General features: G+C 41.9%; 1 protein-coding gene across 1 annotated transcript in view; it reads right to left on the bottom strand.

The window, feature by feature from the left end:
* Positions 1–17,813, bottom strand: part of LOC125288217 (low-density lipoprotein receptor-related protein 1B-like) — a 271,541-nt gene that overhangs the window by 205,406 nt on the left and 48,322 nt on the right. Inside the window, 8 exon segments of the mRNA XM_048234393.1 lie at positions 953–1,133; positions 1,614–1,850; positions 4,041–4,184; positions 4,910–5,096; positions 5,855–6,077; positions 9,420–9,582; positions 10,860–11,120; positions 16,938–17,066. Coding sequence (XP_048090350.1) covers positions 953–1,133; positions 1,614–1,850; positions 4,041–4,184; positions 4,910–5,096; positions 5,855–6,077; positions 9,420–9,582; positions 10,860–11,120; positions 16,938–17,066 — 1,525 coding nt within the window.

Raw genomic sequence — 17,813 nt, 5'->3', positions numbered from 1 at the left:
GCCTGGGAAGCTAACGTGTTTTCCTCATGCAAAATCTTCTTTTTAACAAAAAGCCATTTTTTCACCTCGATGCCTAAAGCTTTTCATCTCTCTCTTTCTCTCTCTCTCTCTCTCTTTACACTCTTCAATGCATTTGCTTTTCTGTTATCTATCTACCTTTAATTTATTTTCAAATACCACCCAAGGTCTCTTCTTTTTTTTTCTGCCAGCCTGTAGAAGGCCATATCATCCGCCATACACATAAGAAGAAAGATGCCACATTGATGTGGAAGGTTCTTCTGACTCCAAAAGTCCCACATGAAACTAGTCTTATGTTCTCCTATTTCAACGCCTCGAGCCTTTATATAAGCGGTTCCAGTGACCCTCAATGAAAAGTAGTGGAAAGTGAAAAGAATGTCTCCAAACAACTGTACAATGACTTTTTTCTTTCTGATTAATCAGAACCACAAAAGTGAATTGCCTCGTAATGTACAGTATGTTGAGCAAACAATTGCATGATAGCTTTTGAAAAATAATTTTCTAATTGTGTTGAATATAAATCATTTTTAGCAGCTTTTATAATTGATAACAGCTTTGATACAACTTGATAAGCTTGATAAAACAACAACAAGGAAATATTAATTACATAAGTGTTTTAAATTAAATATAAATTAATATTTGCATTTATCCAGCAGACATTTTTATCCAAACAAATATATATATTATATAATACCCATCCAACAAAAATCCAATAGAAATATTTTACTTTCATCCAGCAACTTACATTATGTCAACTATATTACCAGAGCCATTGTCTCTGGAGCAACTCAGGTTTAATTGCCTTGCTCAAAGGCACATCGGTGGAAGCCGGGTATTGAACCCACAACTTTTTAGGCTACTGCATGCCAGCCCAGCTCCTTAACCACTACCTTACCACCGCCCCATTTATTCCTAAAGTGAAAGACAAGTGTACCTGTTGAGCGGGTCCACTACAATGGCTCTGGGATGCGTCATGTCTCCCTCCAGGAGAGTCTTTCTGCTCTGGGCCGTTTTTTCCAGCCGAGCAACGCTGATCGTCTTCCTGTAGCCGTCGTTGGTCCAGTACAAGTTGTTCCCGATCCAGTCCACCGAAATCCCCTCCACGTTGTCGAGGTCTGTGAGCCAGTGAGACACACAGTTATTAAAAAAAAAAAACAAAAAAAAAAAAAAAACAGAGCCTTTGCTTTTATCTACACTTGATCACCATGGCGACAGTGCAATCGATCACTGTCCCCGAGTCCCTGTTTATATAATTTAGACCCGCTAGCATCAGCATCTCCTCAATGGCAAATTCATCATTGGGAATAGGCAAGAAACAAGCCTTCCCCGTGAAAACAATGTTGCTTACACAAATACGTTTGGGCATTAGAGGTTGACCTAATTCAGACACATCATTCCATTATGAATCAAAGTATGACAAACTAGCGGAAGATTCATTACTCAGAGATGTTATGCATGCTGGCAATATTTTAAGAAGATTTACAGTTCCCACGTCCCCAGGAAATTAATGAGGCTCGTTGTTTTGCCTCCTCCTGACTTGATCGAAGCGGTAAGGTAGGCAGAGCCCTGGAAACTTTTTTTATTTTTTTATTTACCATCCTTCAGGATAGTTTCACGGCCGGTGCCATCAATTTTCTGTCGGCCGATCTGGAAGCTGGTGGTGTCGGCAAAGTAGATGTAACCTGTCTCTGCGTGGAAGTCCAGCGCTCGGGGGCTCACCAGGCCCTCGATCTGGATCATGTGCTCGTCACCCGGTTTGGTTTTCACGTCCAGGCCTCGGATGACTCCAGGTCTGCCTTTCCCGTAGAAAAGGAACAGCTCGTTCTTGGGTTCTGCGTGGGAGCGAGACGGCAGAATTAAAATTGAGAATAAACAAGCTGCCGGCAACTAATCTTCTTTCTCACGCATATTGTCACTGTCTTAATTAATTGACACAATTAGCCTTCACTATTCTCCCCTCCACATTAAACTCTCTGACAAAACACATCCAAAGCCAGGAGCCTCGGCTAATTACATTACCTTAATTAAAACAGGAATTAGTTCCACCGATTAGCTTTTATCATATCATATCAATCATCTCTTTCTCTGTCCACACTCGCACCAAACAAAAGCATGTTTTGTTTTCGGGACTTTGTGGGCGAAGGGGTGACGGAACCACCACAAAGCAGTAAAAATATGCTGTGCAGGACATTTCACCCTCTACAATCATTCGCTATTAACAGCCTGCAATGTCATGCCTGCTGACTGGGAGCTTCATTAAATCTGACAAAGCCACATGTGCCAGGCCTTTTGGTGGGGAGCCCCTGGTGCTTGCTAAAGGCAGGGGTGGCGATGCCAGATGAATCCAAATGCATGAATTAGTCGTGGTGGAGCCACATTGAGCGGAAGGGGACGGGGGCTGTGCGTTTGTAAAGCATCGCTGCACAAAAGGTTTAGGGATGCTAAGACTTCCTAAGCCTGAACTGTGGCTGTTTATAGTCTCCAGGCTGGCGGGAGTTATCTGCAGAAAATGAGGCACAAAGATAAGGACAAAAAAAGCCAGTGTGTGTGTGTGTGTGTGTGTGTGTGTGTGTGTGTGTGTGTGTGTGTGTGTGTAGCATAGTGTTGAATGTCAGTCTGTTTGGATGAGTGGTCCAATGAGCATCACTGAGACAGTGCTATTATATTGTGTGTGTTTGTGTGTGTGTGTGTGTGTGTGTACATCTCTCATTATATATCCACAGTGTTCAGTTAAAACCACCTCCTGCTCAAGAGAGCACTGATGGACACAAAAATTCAGTCATACAAACCCATAAAATACACACACACACACACACACACACACACACACACACACAGATAGAGAGACAGAAACACACACACATGCCTCCCACCAATTCATTAGAGTTTCTCTCTACCCAAGAGACAATTACTGAGAGAAATCACATAACACAGCAATTACCATGGAGAGGAGTGAAGGCCAAGAGGGTTATTAGAGAAAGAGAGAGAGAAAGAGAGAGTGGGAGGGAGAGAGAGAGCGAGAGTGGGATAGATACAAGATGTGTGTGTGTGTGTGTGTGTGTGTGTGTGTGTGAGTGTGTGTGTGTGTGTGTGTGTGTGTGTTGTGTGTGTGTGTGTGTGTGTGTGTCTGTGAGTGTGTGTGAGAAAGAGAGAGAGAGCATGTGTGTTTGTGAGAGAGGGAGGAGGGAGAGAGAGAGGAATAGAGTGTGTGTGTGTGTGTGTGTGTGTGTGTGTGTGTGTGTGTGTGTGTGTGTGTGTGAGAGAGAGTGTGTGTTTTTGTGAATAAGAGAGATTTGATCTGATTTGAGAGAGAGAGAGAGAGAGAGAGAGAGAGAGGCTGAGGTCCTGGCAACATCTGGACTGAAATGCGTCCAGGCTGGAGTAGCCCTCTTCCCCTGACTGGCCAATAATCCAATCAGAGACTCTATTCTGGCCTGATCCTGTTCATTAGTGACTCCTTCGTCTTAATGTTGTGATTATCTGCAATGATCACTTTGCATAACAAACACACACAAACACTGATGGCTTGTGGATTTGCCAAGGGTAAATCGCTAGATATTACAATTAAGCATATCAAACATGTAGAATTCTAAAATAGTTATGAAACAGACAATTTTATCATAATGCTACCCCCTTGCTGACAGAAAGAGAGATATAAAGAGACAGGCAGAGAGAGAGAGAGAAAGAGAAAGAGACAGAGAGAGAGAGAGAGGTAGCAGAAGCACATCACTTCATCTTGCTAACCAGCAAGCCTCACTATCCATTTCAATTTCACAGAGGGTGTAGCTCAGTGACGCTGATGAACGGCATGAGCTTGGCCGCGTGCTGCTCACAAGACTCAATCAAGATTGTTTACATCCATATCTGCTTGTCGTGAGTTAATTAGGCAAGTGGCGTGGACAGCGGTTTCAGAAAGCCTATTGGGACATGATGTATGGAGGCAGAGGCAGAGGCGTGTGTGTGTGTGTGTGTGTGTGTGTGTGGTGTGTGTGTGTGAGTGTGGCAGCATGCAAGAGACTCACTTTTGCACGATTGTCCATCGGCACCCAGGGCGAAGCCGGCGCGGCAGCGGCACACGCGAGTCTTGTAGCTGCTGCTGAGCAGACAGATGTGGGAGCAGCCTCCGCGCTTGCCATAGGAGTCAGGCTCACAAGCGTGGCCCTTCACTGCACACAGACAGGACGAGAGGGAGGGGATGAGGGAGAGAGGGAGAGAGGGAGAGAGAGAAAGAGAGAGGGGATGAGGGAGAGAGAGAGAGAGAAGGAAGACAACGAGTAAGCAGAAGAAAACCGGAGTACGGAGAAATTGATGGGGACAGAAAAAGACAAAGGGAGAGAGGGAGTGAGAGAGAAAACGAGTGATAGAGAAAGACAAGAATAAATCAGAAGATGGTGAAAGAAAGGAAGAAGACAAGGAAGTAAAATGGAGATAGAAGGTGAAGGGGAAGGAGATAGAGAGAAAGAAAAAGGTTTTAAGGACCGTTCACACCTGGAATGGTAACTATAAAGATACCTATAACTATAACTACAAAAGACTCCACACTGACCAACGATAAGGAAAGTCTTCTCCTGTTGTGACTGATTTATGATGATGGATTCATTCTGATTGGCTGTCAGCTTTTTATTGTTCTAAAATCGTTCTGAAAGTGATCCCCAACAACATTGTTTTTCATGTCGTTATTGTTATAGTTTATGTGTGGAGTAGACGTTGTCATTTATACTAGTAAGAGTTAATAGCCTGATTGTCCACTGTTATCATTACACGTGTTATTAGACAGCATTTTTTACAGCAGACAGACAGACTGACCAGACCAGACAGAGAGAGAGAGAGAGCTAAATGTAGCGGACCTTTGCTGTAAGTGAGTTTGTACAGCATGTGGCAGAGACAGTACCTGTTGGCTGAGTGAGTTTGTGGTAAACACGTATTGCTTTGGAAGTCGGCAGCGTGACAACAGTCTTTGGGAGTGTGCTGTTGAAGCGATTTATCTGCAAAATGTCCACTTTGGTTCCCTGTAAGGGCTCAGCACAGGTTGCAAACAAATAATCTTCAAAGAGAGTTAATCCATGAAGGTGTGACACCTGAAAGAGTGCAGAGAAAGAGAGAGAGAGAAATAAGGAGACGAGTGAGAGAAAGAAGGGGGGAGAGCACATAAGTGAAAGAAAGAGGAGAAAAATAAGAGAAGGGGAGTGAGCGTGATCAAGAGAGAGAAAGAGAGAGAACGCAAAGGGGAGAGAGAGGGGGATAGAGACAGAAGGGGAGAAAGGCAGGGAGGTAAGAGGGAGAATTTCACTGTTTGGCACAGATGTCATGAAACTATGACACGTTCTGCTGGCAGCCAAACTTAATCCAGTCTTAAAACGTGTGTATGCCTCCTCCATTTTAATCTGCTTCTCTGCTGTGGCAGGCAAGAGGAGAAATATACAGCAAGCCCCAACAGAATGTGCAATCACACGGCACACACTCCCCATCATAAATGTCTTTACAGACACTCGAGTGCTTGCAAAGAACCATTTCTTTGCAAAGTACTAAAAGACTGAATCAATTTTCAGCCAACAGTGGAACTCATATTGTTGTTAAATGAATATAAAAAATGAAAAAAAAAAAAGATAAACATAGAAAGAATCTGCTGTCGTGACAATCCTGAACTGTGATGTCTACACTATTCCGTCAATATGAGTTTTTAATATCAGCGACGCAAGCTGACACACAGGCACACAAATCCAAACAGAAACACAGACACACAGACACACACACACACACACACACACACACACACACACACACACAGACATAGACACACACACACAAACACACATACACACTCCTCCAGACTCACCGACTGGCCTCGAATGACACTGTGCCTGTTTCTCCCATCATAATCTACCACTTCGATGTAGTCCAGGTAGACGTCCGCCCAGTACACCAGCTTCCTGACCAGGTCCAGAGCCAGGGCCGAGGGCTGTTCGGTCCTGTGGTCCACTATCCGGGTCCGGTTGGTGCCGTCCATGTTGCAGCGCTCCACTTTGGCCATGTTCCCATAATCCGTGAAAAACAACTTCCTGGAAGAATTCACAAACATGTACGTTTATGTATTATTTGCTTTGACAGACACGTTTAACATTAAAGTCTCTCACAAATGAACATAATCGCAACCAAAAGAACAGTAGCTTTGAGGAGCCGCCACTGCAAGTAAACGAGGCAAACCTCCGTAGCAGCATTTGGTAAAAGAGACACAGTGCTCAGTTTAATCCAGTGGCACACATGGGTAAAATGTCCCATTAGGGGCACAGGGGAAAGGTATGCGTGCACAGGAAGTGGAAAGGTAAGAAAAGCTGAGCTGAGCTGAGGAGCTCTCAAGAACCAGCTTAAACGCACATGATCACAGTCACTTAGCCTTCATTAGAGTGACCCCTGGAAAGGCAAGACACATTCTCTCTGTGTTTAGGTCAGCCTAGGACACTAAATCACAAGTCATTGTTACACACAGTTTTTACCATTTTCACATTCCAGACCAGGTTCAGGTGAAACACAAACACAAGAGTAATCAAAACCAGTCACAAAAACTACAAAATGTTTAATTGGTGAAAACGCTTCAACCTTATTGCCAATGTTATAGATAGATAGATAGATAGATAGATAGATTGATACTTTATTGATCCCTAGGGGAAATTCAAGAAATGTATAAACTGCTTATTACCGCAAACTGAAAAGGGAAAAAGGGAAGAGACTAAAAATTACTAAAATCCTCCAATCCAACTTCCCCTATAGACCCAGGTTTGCCCAACTACATTCCAATTCACACATAACCATACAGATTACTGCACTAAACAAATCAATCAAGTCATTGTTTATTTCACATAAACTTGATACTACACATTCATATAACTTAACTTAAAGATACTTAAAGATAACTTTACTCTATAGTGTTGAGTCCCCTAATCTTTTTTTAGTGTACCCCCCCATACACACACACACACACACACACAGGCAGTCCAGTCAATCCTGCTGAGCCTGAGGCTAAACTAAACTGGTGCTGACTGCGTGGCCTGTAGCTTGGCTGGCTAATCAATAATCTACACCACTACCATCCCAACCACAAGCATGTCTGCTCCTGCAGGGAAAATGAGACATCCTGTGAATGTAACCAAAATCTCAATAGTGCAGCGTTAGACAGGGCAAAACCATTAAGAAATGGTCACTAACAAACTTTTATCAGGTCATCCTGTAGTACTTTTTTTCATAGAATCCATTTGTCCTTAGGACATTTTGTATTAATTCGATCATTTGCATATTTGAATAAATCAGCAGATATAACTTATATAACAAAGACATGTACACTATTGATAAGGTTGTTGAAACAAATGCATCAATATACACCCTAAAACAAGAAAAAAAACATTCCAATGAAATTAGAGTTAGGGACGTACAGATGCTGAAAAGTAAAAATAAATAATGGATTGATTATGGATTAATGGTAATAGGTTTCTTTTTAATTTGAATAAAAACCTGTCCTGTTGCAATGCAGGACCTGCATTGTCCTGTTCCACCAAAATGGAAGCTTTAGCGTTAAATTCTGTCAGGAAGACTCAATGCATGCGTCACTCATTCGTTCATTACTTCCGACCAATCACCAGTCTGCATCAGCCTTTATAATCACGTTACTTTGCACCTGCCTGTTGCTTTCAGGTGCCGATTTTCGATGTTCCCACCCTCCCTCCCTAACCACCACCAGTTTGGCCTTGTCCAGATGTCCAGGGGGTAGGCTCCGCCCCTGCCGTCTCATACCGGCAGGATCTGCAAGGGTCTGCACACTCGATGAACTGGACCGAGGACAGGGCCTATGCCAAAGACTGTCTTATTGTTGCTTATGCCTTTTGTATATCCTTTGATGGATTAAAACGTGTTATCTTTCATTGTACCTTCCTGAGTCTTTCTGATAGATAGATAGATAGATAGATAGATAGATAGATAGATAGATACTTTATTGATCCCCAGGGGAAATTCAAGGTTATGATAGAATTACTGTTCCTTTATTTGCTTGATACAGAACGGCACAACCTAGATTATGAGGTGTTCATGCTTTCACACATAAACACATCAGTGAAATGGGGCCTAAAAGTTTGAAACACAAAACAATCTCTGGTGCGGGTTAAATCTGATATTGCTACATCCATATTTTCTCTCCCCATTTTCAGATAAACAGCAGAGGAAGGAAAAAAACACAATACATGAATAACAGAATTACAATTCTGACGTCACCATTTCCCTTTTCTCCATAATACAAATGTCAAGAGCATAAACGATTTTCAGATGGAACAGAACCTGCACTGAAGAAAATACTGTGATCATTCATGACATTTCCTTGGGAATATTACATCCATTTTCCTACAGGTTTTTATTTTAATATTATACCTCGGCTCCCTTTGGTGCTAGAGCGACTGCTAAATTTAATGGCACTATAGTGGCGTCTAAAATAAAATCTTAAACCAGTATTCGCGCTGCATGTTGTGTCCCACTAATAATCAGTGACAAGAAGAACAGAAACACTAGTCTCAGTGCAGGATGGGCACCACAGGTTTTGAACCCCTGCCATATTTTGGCTGTGAAAAAAAAGTCTTTGTCAGCAGAAAAAAGCCAACACACAACACTGACAGTAGGTAGGGCTCGGTGATGCATACAAATGACTGTTTACTGCGATGGCGGCCGATTTATTTAAACACACGAGGACGACGCTCGCAAGGCCAACGGGGGGGTGGGAAGATGTGTTGAGTCGATGCGCCTGAACTAACACAAGGTGCTAATTCATCAGCCGCAGTAACCTGCTCTTTGCAACAACATTAATAAGCATGGGTGAGCATCTGCATACTCTGTTTGCTTACACACCGGTTACAGCCCTCCTAAAGTCAAGAGAGAGGAGAGTACATAAAGAAATACACCGACTCCACCTGCTTCACTTATCCCTGCTACCACTCGCTCATTTCTACGAGAGAACTTGATATTTCTTTACAAGGTTTTTTACCTTCAAGCTTTCTGATGCCTGCCTTCTTAGTCAAGAACATTTTTATTTGAAGTGTCTGACTATTGGTTGACACAATCTAACTCAAGGTGCTTCAATGATTTTGACATGAGCCAATGCCCTTTGGCAGGAGGTGCTCTTTTTGCTGTCGTCTTTTGAATCTCTGACACCAAAGGTAACTTTATTCATTCCGTTGATGTAATTTTAGTTCACCTTATTCACAACTCATTAGTAACCACGACAAGCATGCTCCTTCGGGTTCACAGTATTCTGTAGATCCATTTCATAACAAACTTCCCTCATGCGTGCGTGGTGTTTGACATCATTCAATCCCATACTGTGTATGACTTTCCAGTGACCAATACGTAGTTTGAAAGCAACATACCCCATCATTGGATCCAAAGCGATCCCTTTGGGGTTCTGGATATCCAGATCGATGATAGTGACGCAGGAGTCACCCAGCTCATTACAGACGAATATTCGATCGCTGATGCGGTCCACAAAGTAAAAGTTGCCTGTGAGCCAATCAATGGCCATATGCTCCACATCTAAAAAGTTGAAAGGAAATGGAAATTCTTCAGGACATTTCAGGACAGGACTATATGACATTAAACCAACACTATGTAGCTATTGTAGGACATTAAAGCAACACTATCAGGACATTAAAGCAACACTGTGTAGCTATTTTAAACATTAAAGAAACATAATTAGGACAATAAAGCAACACCATGTTGTTAGTTTACCTTAAAATAACAGCTTTAAACTCATTCTGATGATATGATTACTAGGCAACTCTGAATGACAACTCCGTCATTGGCCTAGAATGTGTGGTCAGAATAGCATGCATTGCAGTATTGTTGAACTGTTTTCGACCGTTTTCTACAAACTTGCTACAGTACATCCTTAGCATCGTTTTCCAACGTGCATTGAACATTGATAACAAAGGGTAAATATCAACTCCATGTTAGTTACTACCCCATGTTAGTTACTTCCACACACAGACATAACACAAACATAAGGGGGTTCAGTGGGTTTCTAATTTTGGGGCAGGGGGCACCCTTTTGTTCAGAAACATCACTGAACAGAAGATGAATGCACTTAAAAAACAAATTAAGTTCATGCTGCTCCATAATGTCAACGCTTGGTCAGTCTCAGCTCTGAGGCATCGGGCCTGCTCTTTCATTAGCTAAAGGCTAATGAGACAGACTTGACCTGTTGGCTTTTAAAAACTGAAAAAAGCAAAAATAGAAAAGTCTTTTATGAGTTTGAAGCATAATAAGTTATGCAAAGTGAGGTATGGGGTGGATATCTGATTAATTTAAGGCGTCTGACATGGTTGCTAAATCAACTAATTAAATATCTCACAGAAAAATACTCATTATAGACGGTGTGAAAACACCTGTAGGAAGACTTCAAAGCACATCAAATATATTCTCATTTCCACAACATCATCGACTTGCCTAGAAGTGCCTGTGTGACTGCAGGTGAGAGATTGTGTGTTCCAACCGCCTCTGTGTGTGTGTGTGTGCATGTGTGTGTGTGTGTGTGTGTGTGTGTGTGTGTGTGTGTGTGTGTGTGTGTGTGTGTGAGTGTGTGTGTGTGGTGTGTGTATGTATGCGTGTGTGTATTTACATGTGCTTTCTTTTTCAGCATATATATTTCTATGGTCAGATCTTTGTTGTGTGCAGTGCAATCAGACTTACACAACACAACTCTCTATCTATCTCTCTCTCTGTCTTTCTCTCTCTCACACACACACACACACACACACACACACACACACACACACACACACACACACACACACACACACACTATGACTCACTTTGCAGGTTTTGTCCAACATGAATCCGTCTTGGCTCTGAAAACCCTTTTAGTTTCATCATGGAGGTGCACCAGAGGTGACCGACAGATTCCGAGGACGACGAGAGCCAGCACAGGGACTCCTCCCGGTGCCTGAAGTCCAGGGTCTGTGTCGCATTGGTGTCCAGAGACTTCATGTTGGCCACCGGCGTTCCGTTCAGTTGTGTGACCGTGATCACGTCCAGGTTCGCTACCACCAGCACTGGAGGTCGATCGCCAGGCTCTGAAAGAAGACAAACAAAAGAACAGGTAAAGTCACACAGTCCTGTGCAGGTAACAATGACAACTGAATGAAATAGCTGAGTACACATAGATATCTTGATGGAGATGTAATTTTCTAGAGAGAAATAATTCACATGTTCATATTATTGTCCTTGAGGTCCTTAATAGTTAAGTGTATTCAGAGAATTGTATAGAGAAGGGTACAATGTAATGAAGGCAGCATATACAGTGCCTATAAAAAGTATCCACCCCGGTTGGATATTTCTCCTTTTACTGCTTTTATAAATAGAATCTTGATCAATTTATTTAGGTCTTTTTTACAAAAATCTCCTCTTTAATCTCAAAGTGAAAGCAGATTTCTACAAAGTAATGTTAATTAATTAAAATTATATAAAGCAAAATAAGTGATTGCATAAATATTCACCCCCTTTAAGGCAGCATTGAGTAGATACACCTTTCGCTGCAATTAAAGCATGGAGTCTTCGTAGATAGGTCTCAATTAGGCTTGCACATCTGGACATTGCCATTTTACTCCATTTTCTTTGCAAAACTGCTTTCCAAGCTCTGCCAGGTTAGAACGGGATCGGGTGAACATCCCTTTTTAAGTCCAGCCACAGCTTTTCTATAGGATTGAGGCCTGGGCTTTGACTCAGCCACTCCAGAACATTCACGTTGTTGTCTTTAAACCATTTCTGTGTAGTTTTCACTGCAGGCTTAGGCTCATTGTCTTGCTGGAGAGTAAATCTTTTCCCAAGTCGTAGTTCTCCTGCAGATTGAATCAGGTTGTCCTCTAGGACTTCCATATATTTGTCTGAATTCATTTTGCGTTTACCTTTACAAGCCTTCCAGGGCTTACTGTCGAGAAGTGTACCCACTGCATGATGCTACCACCATCATGCTTCAAACTACCGGTATGTGTATGTTTTTGGTGATGTGTAGTGTTTGGTGTCTGCCAAAAATAGCATCTAGTCTGATGGCCAAAAAGCTCAATTTTTGTCTCATCAGACCAACGAACCTACTTCCAATTGACCTTGGAGTCTCCCACATGTCTTTGGACGAACTTTAGTCAAGATTTAATAAGAGCTTTGCCACTCACCCATAGAGCTTTGACTGGTGAAGAAAATAGGCAAAAGATGCTGTATGCCATGGTGTCTTCATGGTGGAATTATAGCCAGGAATACTGATTGACCACGGGGGATTTTTGTAAATTATTGTAAAAAATGGCAAAACAAATTGATCAAGATTCCATTTATAAAAGCATTAAAAATGGAAATATCCAAGGGGGTGAATACTTTTTATAGGCACTGTATATACAGGCGCATCTAACAAAAAATCAATATCATGGAAAACTTCATTTGTTTCCCATAATATATTTCAAAAACTGTTTTTTTTCTCATATAATCTAGATTCACTACACCCAAAGTGAAATATTTCAAGATTTATTTTGTTTTAATCTTAATTATTCTAATCTTGACAATTGCAGTTTACAGCTCATGGTATATCCAAATATTAGAATAAAGAATTTATAATACAGAAATGTTGACTTCAGAAGAGCTCTAATCAGCTAATTGAGTTAAAAAATACCAGCAATGGGTTCCTGAGCCTTTAATCTCTCAATCTGGGCAGGGTAAAGCACTTTTCCACCTGTAAGGGAATGCCAAGTGTGCTGTACTGTAGTTCCCTAGCTTCTCTATAACATGTACATGTACCATCAGTGTCCATATTATGCCACAAAAGAAACATGCATACATTCTCCACTATGGATATTAACACACAGAGAGACAGTCACACACAGATCAGTCGGTCAGATAAATGGGATGTTCTATTGGAATGACTATTTGAACATAATAAGGTCGTGTTTCGTTCAAAACTAGACTGCTTTATGTAATTGTAACATAATATGGCTTGATAAATTGGACAGCCCTGACTGTTCCTTCTTTACAGTGCAGACAACCACTAAAAAGCATTTTTTATCTCATACAGACTGTGCTCTCAAAAGCACACTTGCTAGACCTGCAAGAGACTATAAGCAAGTATGGCCAAGGTCATATACACGACTCATAAATCAAAACTAGTGCAGTTTGCATATATATCCTAAATGTACAGTATCCAGGGTTGGGAAGGTAACTTTAGAAATGTAATCGGTTACAGATTAATTGTTACCCTCTTGAAAATGTAAGAAGTACCTAAAGTAACTATTTTAATCTCTTTGGGTTATTTTTAGAATACTTTTACTACCTTATCTTGGTCATTTTAAAGCCCACATATTGTAATTCCCCTACTATTAACTGAGGTTTATAAATAGATTTTGCAAAATGACTTCAGCAATGAGGTTAATACATGGGGGTGGGCTATACATGGGGATGTATTTCTTTCTGGGTGTGGAGATGCATGCAGAGCTGTATGGAGAGCATTTTTGATGCAAATTTAAAGTTAATTTCCTCATGAACTGTTTATCACAGCAACTAGCACCAGAAATCTGAAGTCTTGCAGAAAACAGGGGTTTCATGTGATATCTGTGTGATAAGAACTCAGAACCGAGAAGACTCGGTGTGAATTTGGTCACAGACTACACTCACTTCCACTCCACCATGTTTATAATCCACATTGAGAACAGCAGTATTCTCAGGTGGAAGGTGTGGTTGCTATTCCCATGGAGGTACCGCCAGATGTTTCCAAACAGGGGTGAGCAGGATAATAGTCTCAACACGTAGCAGCGCCGACACGGGAGAGGTGGGATGTACAACATAATAAGGCTCCGAGCTGCCAGAGGTGACGCCATTGTTCTCACTTCTCCGCGCGCCGCTGCCTGCTATTTTTTGCCGTTAAGTGCAACTCGGTTTGTGCACCCTCCAAAAGCAGGAGCGCAGCACGAGAGCTGGCAGGGATCAACTCAAAGAGGAGGCTGTGCTTTTGTTCGCCTGGAGTACAGGAGAGCCACGGACATATACATGAGGAGATTAGTGGGTCTGGACACGCACACACACACACACAAACACACACACACACACACACACACACACACACACACACACACACACACACACAAACACACACTCACTGCCTTCTACAGTGTAACAGAACAGAACAAAATCCAGTGAGTAACAACAAAGAAGATTTTATACAACAAACAATGACATTATAGTTATCTGACTACGTATTCACAGGTTAGGAGGTAACATTGTAATTATGGAAATGAACACATGCACACACACACACACACACACACACACACACACACACACACACACACACACACACACACACACACACACACAAAGACATGCACACACACACACAAACACACACACACACACACACACACACACACCAACAACACACATACATGCACACACAAACACACACCAACACACACACATGCACACACACACACACACACACAGCAATGTAGCTCAGCCTGGCTTCTGTCAGCAGGCCAACATCAGGTCTCCAAGCCCTATTTTATGGGGAGTAAAATCCAGTGAAACAGAGTTCGCATAGACCCTCTGTGATTTATCCTTCCTCTCCAGCAAAGTTTAACTCACAATGCGCTCGTCTAATGTGGGCTATAAATCTGGACTCCACCTCCCTCTGCCTAAAACAGTGCGGAGCGGAGAGAACAACTTATAGCGCGTACTGTATGTACTTGCACTCCACTGAGCTCATACTTCTAGGCACTTGTTTGTATCCTGAAATACTCAGAGGAGATCATGGACCCTATTTGAAAGACTGGAAAAGTCTTACTACTATTACGTAATACATATATAATGTTTAAATTTGTACGGATATTTTCCCAGTAATGACAATAACATTTGGTCCATGCATTTGACACTTAAGATACTGTCCATCTTTCAAATTAGGGTTTGTAGTTTGAGTAAAGGCTTGTGAATTCCCATGTGGAAGAAGAGGAATGGCACCTTCAAGCACCCGTACCCATCTCGGGCCAACACACAGCCTTATCTTGTTTGTGCTCTGACATGCCTTGTCCCCTCTTTAAGACTTTTTATCAACCAGACAGGGTCCCTTCGATCTCCCTCCGGCTGGATATTTGTACATGGTGTACCTCATCATGAGAACAATCTCATCAGTGAGCACATACATTTAACACATACATTTAACAGTGGGCACATATATTTAACACATATGTTTGAGCACATGCATTTAACACATACGTTTAACAGTGAGCACATAGATTTAACACATACGTTTACTGTAACAGTGAGCACATACATTTTATGATTTAATAGTGTCCCAAAAATCCCAATCAAAATCCTTTCAGCAGAGTAATCCGGCTGTGGGAGTGTTTCACTTCAATGATATTTGTTTTAAGCCGGGAAGGAAAGAAGTCCTATTGATTAAAGGCAAGATAGATGCTTTGTTCAATCCCACCCTACTGTGCCTTAAGCCACAGAAGGTGAGCTGCTCTCCAGCTGAGTGTGTCGGTAGATATTCTCACACTTACGACAGCACTATTCTCCACTCGTCGCACTGTTATCGGGCAAACGTGTCAAAACTAAACATGAAATGCAACACGTTGCTGGGTTAATAGACTTGTCCTTTATGTTACAAAAACGGAAGGTGGAAACGAGAGATCAGACCAGGCAGAATTACAGCACTGACGAGCATATGGTGTCGTAATTAATGGGTGGAATTAAGAGTGAAATAATTACCTTGTTAATGCTGATGTCTGTCATTCAGACGCACTGTGGCTGAATGGACACGCAGCTACTCATATATTAGTTCTATTTTAATCTCTAATCAGACAGACAGGCTGGTGCATAGCCCACCTCATTCTTCAATCTTCTTATGAGGTCATTTGCATTTTTGATTCTCTTAAAAGAGGCTCTATCAACGCCCTCATCCAGCAAAGGAGTGTATACAAAAACACACACACACCAGTCAATCTTTATGTACTCTTCGGTACTGATGCTCCTTCTGTAATACAGTATCTTATTTTGAGACTTTTGGAACCGATGGTCATTTATGTCAGATGTCACTGGCAGCAATGTTATGTTGCTATCACAGTAAGAATAGGTAAACACGTGTTAGCAGTTGTTTTACAATACTGTAAAGATTTTATGACAGTACTTCTGTCACTTACTATATTGTTCTACTGTACATTCTAAGTAAAAAAGATTCATTTACTTTTTAGATAATATAATGCCAAAAGTGCCAGATTTGACACTCAGTCAGAAAGAGGGTAAAAGAGTAAAAACCATGAATCCCTTATTGCACACCGTATGAGTTTTGAGAGCTTTTGCGCAGTGATTGACTATATGTTCCTCTTGGCAAGAAAACATAGTGTTTAGGACAGATTTTAGACAGATTTGATATCGAATGATGTTTACCATGTTTTGATAAAGTTAGTGTCTATAGAGAAAAAATTGTGTTTTGAAATGTAGAGTTCCGAAAACGTTTGAAGCATAATTATGTAAACACCAAACAGAAATAGGTAAACAGTAAATCACTTATCAATACTACCATGACCAGCATAGTATTTCAGATAAAGGTGTTTACAGGAAAGTGTTTACAAGGACAATCATGAAAGTGTATGAACTTATGAATGCATTGTGAGCATATGTTTGGGCAAAAGCTGAGAGCACATTGGACCTTTTCAAAACCTGCTCATATAGCATATGCTGAGCTGGACTAGTGAACTGCTAAACAGGTTTTCTAGTTCCACCGCCGTGTCTTTCATTCTACACAAGGATTACTGCCCCATATCTGGCCTTGGTCAGCACCACCCTGCCCAGTGCTCCTGTTGTGTCGTGACGTGAGTGACTGGTTTGTGTCCAGGTTGCTGAGCCGTGGGGCTTACCGTGTTTGGCTTTACAGGACCTGCCGTCGCTCTGCAGGGTATACCCCTCCGTGCAGCTGCATTGGTACGACCCGTGGGTGTTAAGGCAAGTTTGGCTACACGTCCCATACACAGAGCACTCGTCGTGATCTGCAGGAGGGAGAGAGAGAGAGAGAGAAAGAGAGAGAGAGAGAGAAAGAGAGAGAGTGAGGAACCTGAAACATGGTGGAGGTGTTTTCCAACATGACCTAATTACATAATGTTACCTTAATGTGGTGCTTGGTTTTCACCTCTCCATGCATATGTATGGGGTGAGTCTACTGAGAGCTACTTGAGCTGCTAGCTGTAATAAGAATAATAATGGGCAAGAAGTGGAAATCTGACATGGATTTAAGCACCATGCAACCTAGCAGGTCAGCTCAGGAGGGAGAGGAACCACCCCGATGCAAATAGACTCAAGCAGTTATTCTAGTATCATTTATTTATGTATTTATTTATGCTTATAATCATAATCAATTATGACCATCAAAAATAAAAGAAAGAGGAATATGTCCACACTCAGTAAAAGCAAGTGCTTGACTTTTGCAAACCACAATAGCTCTCATCAAACGCTCATGGCTGTCAAGGACTTTCCCATTCTTTTCCTGTGAGATAGCACCCATATCTCAAACATCCACACACACACCCCATAACCACCCATATCTCCACCCCCCCCTCAGTTTTAAATGCAAGGGCTCCCTTCAGATAAATGTGCCTTATCTGCCTATGCCATAAATGTCACCCACCCTTATCAGTCAGAGCAATCTGAAGGCTGATGCCATTTGGCGGGGCATGGCCAATAGATGGCTATCATTTTTCACGCCCCATGCTTGTTAACGAGGTAAAGTTTAGCATGGG

The sequence above is a fragment of the Alosa alosa genome, chromosome 23 (genome assembly GCF_017589495.1).
Source record: "Alosa alosa isolate M-15738 ecotype Scorff River chromosome 23, AALO_Geno_1.1, whole genome shotgun sequence".
NCBI lineage: Eukaryota > Metazoa > Chordata > Actinopteri > Clupeiformes > Clupeidae > Alosa > Alosa alosa.
The sequence above is the reverse complement of the archived record's forward strand: the minus strand, read 5'-3'. Positions and strand labels throughout refer to the sequence as shown.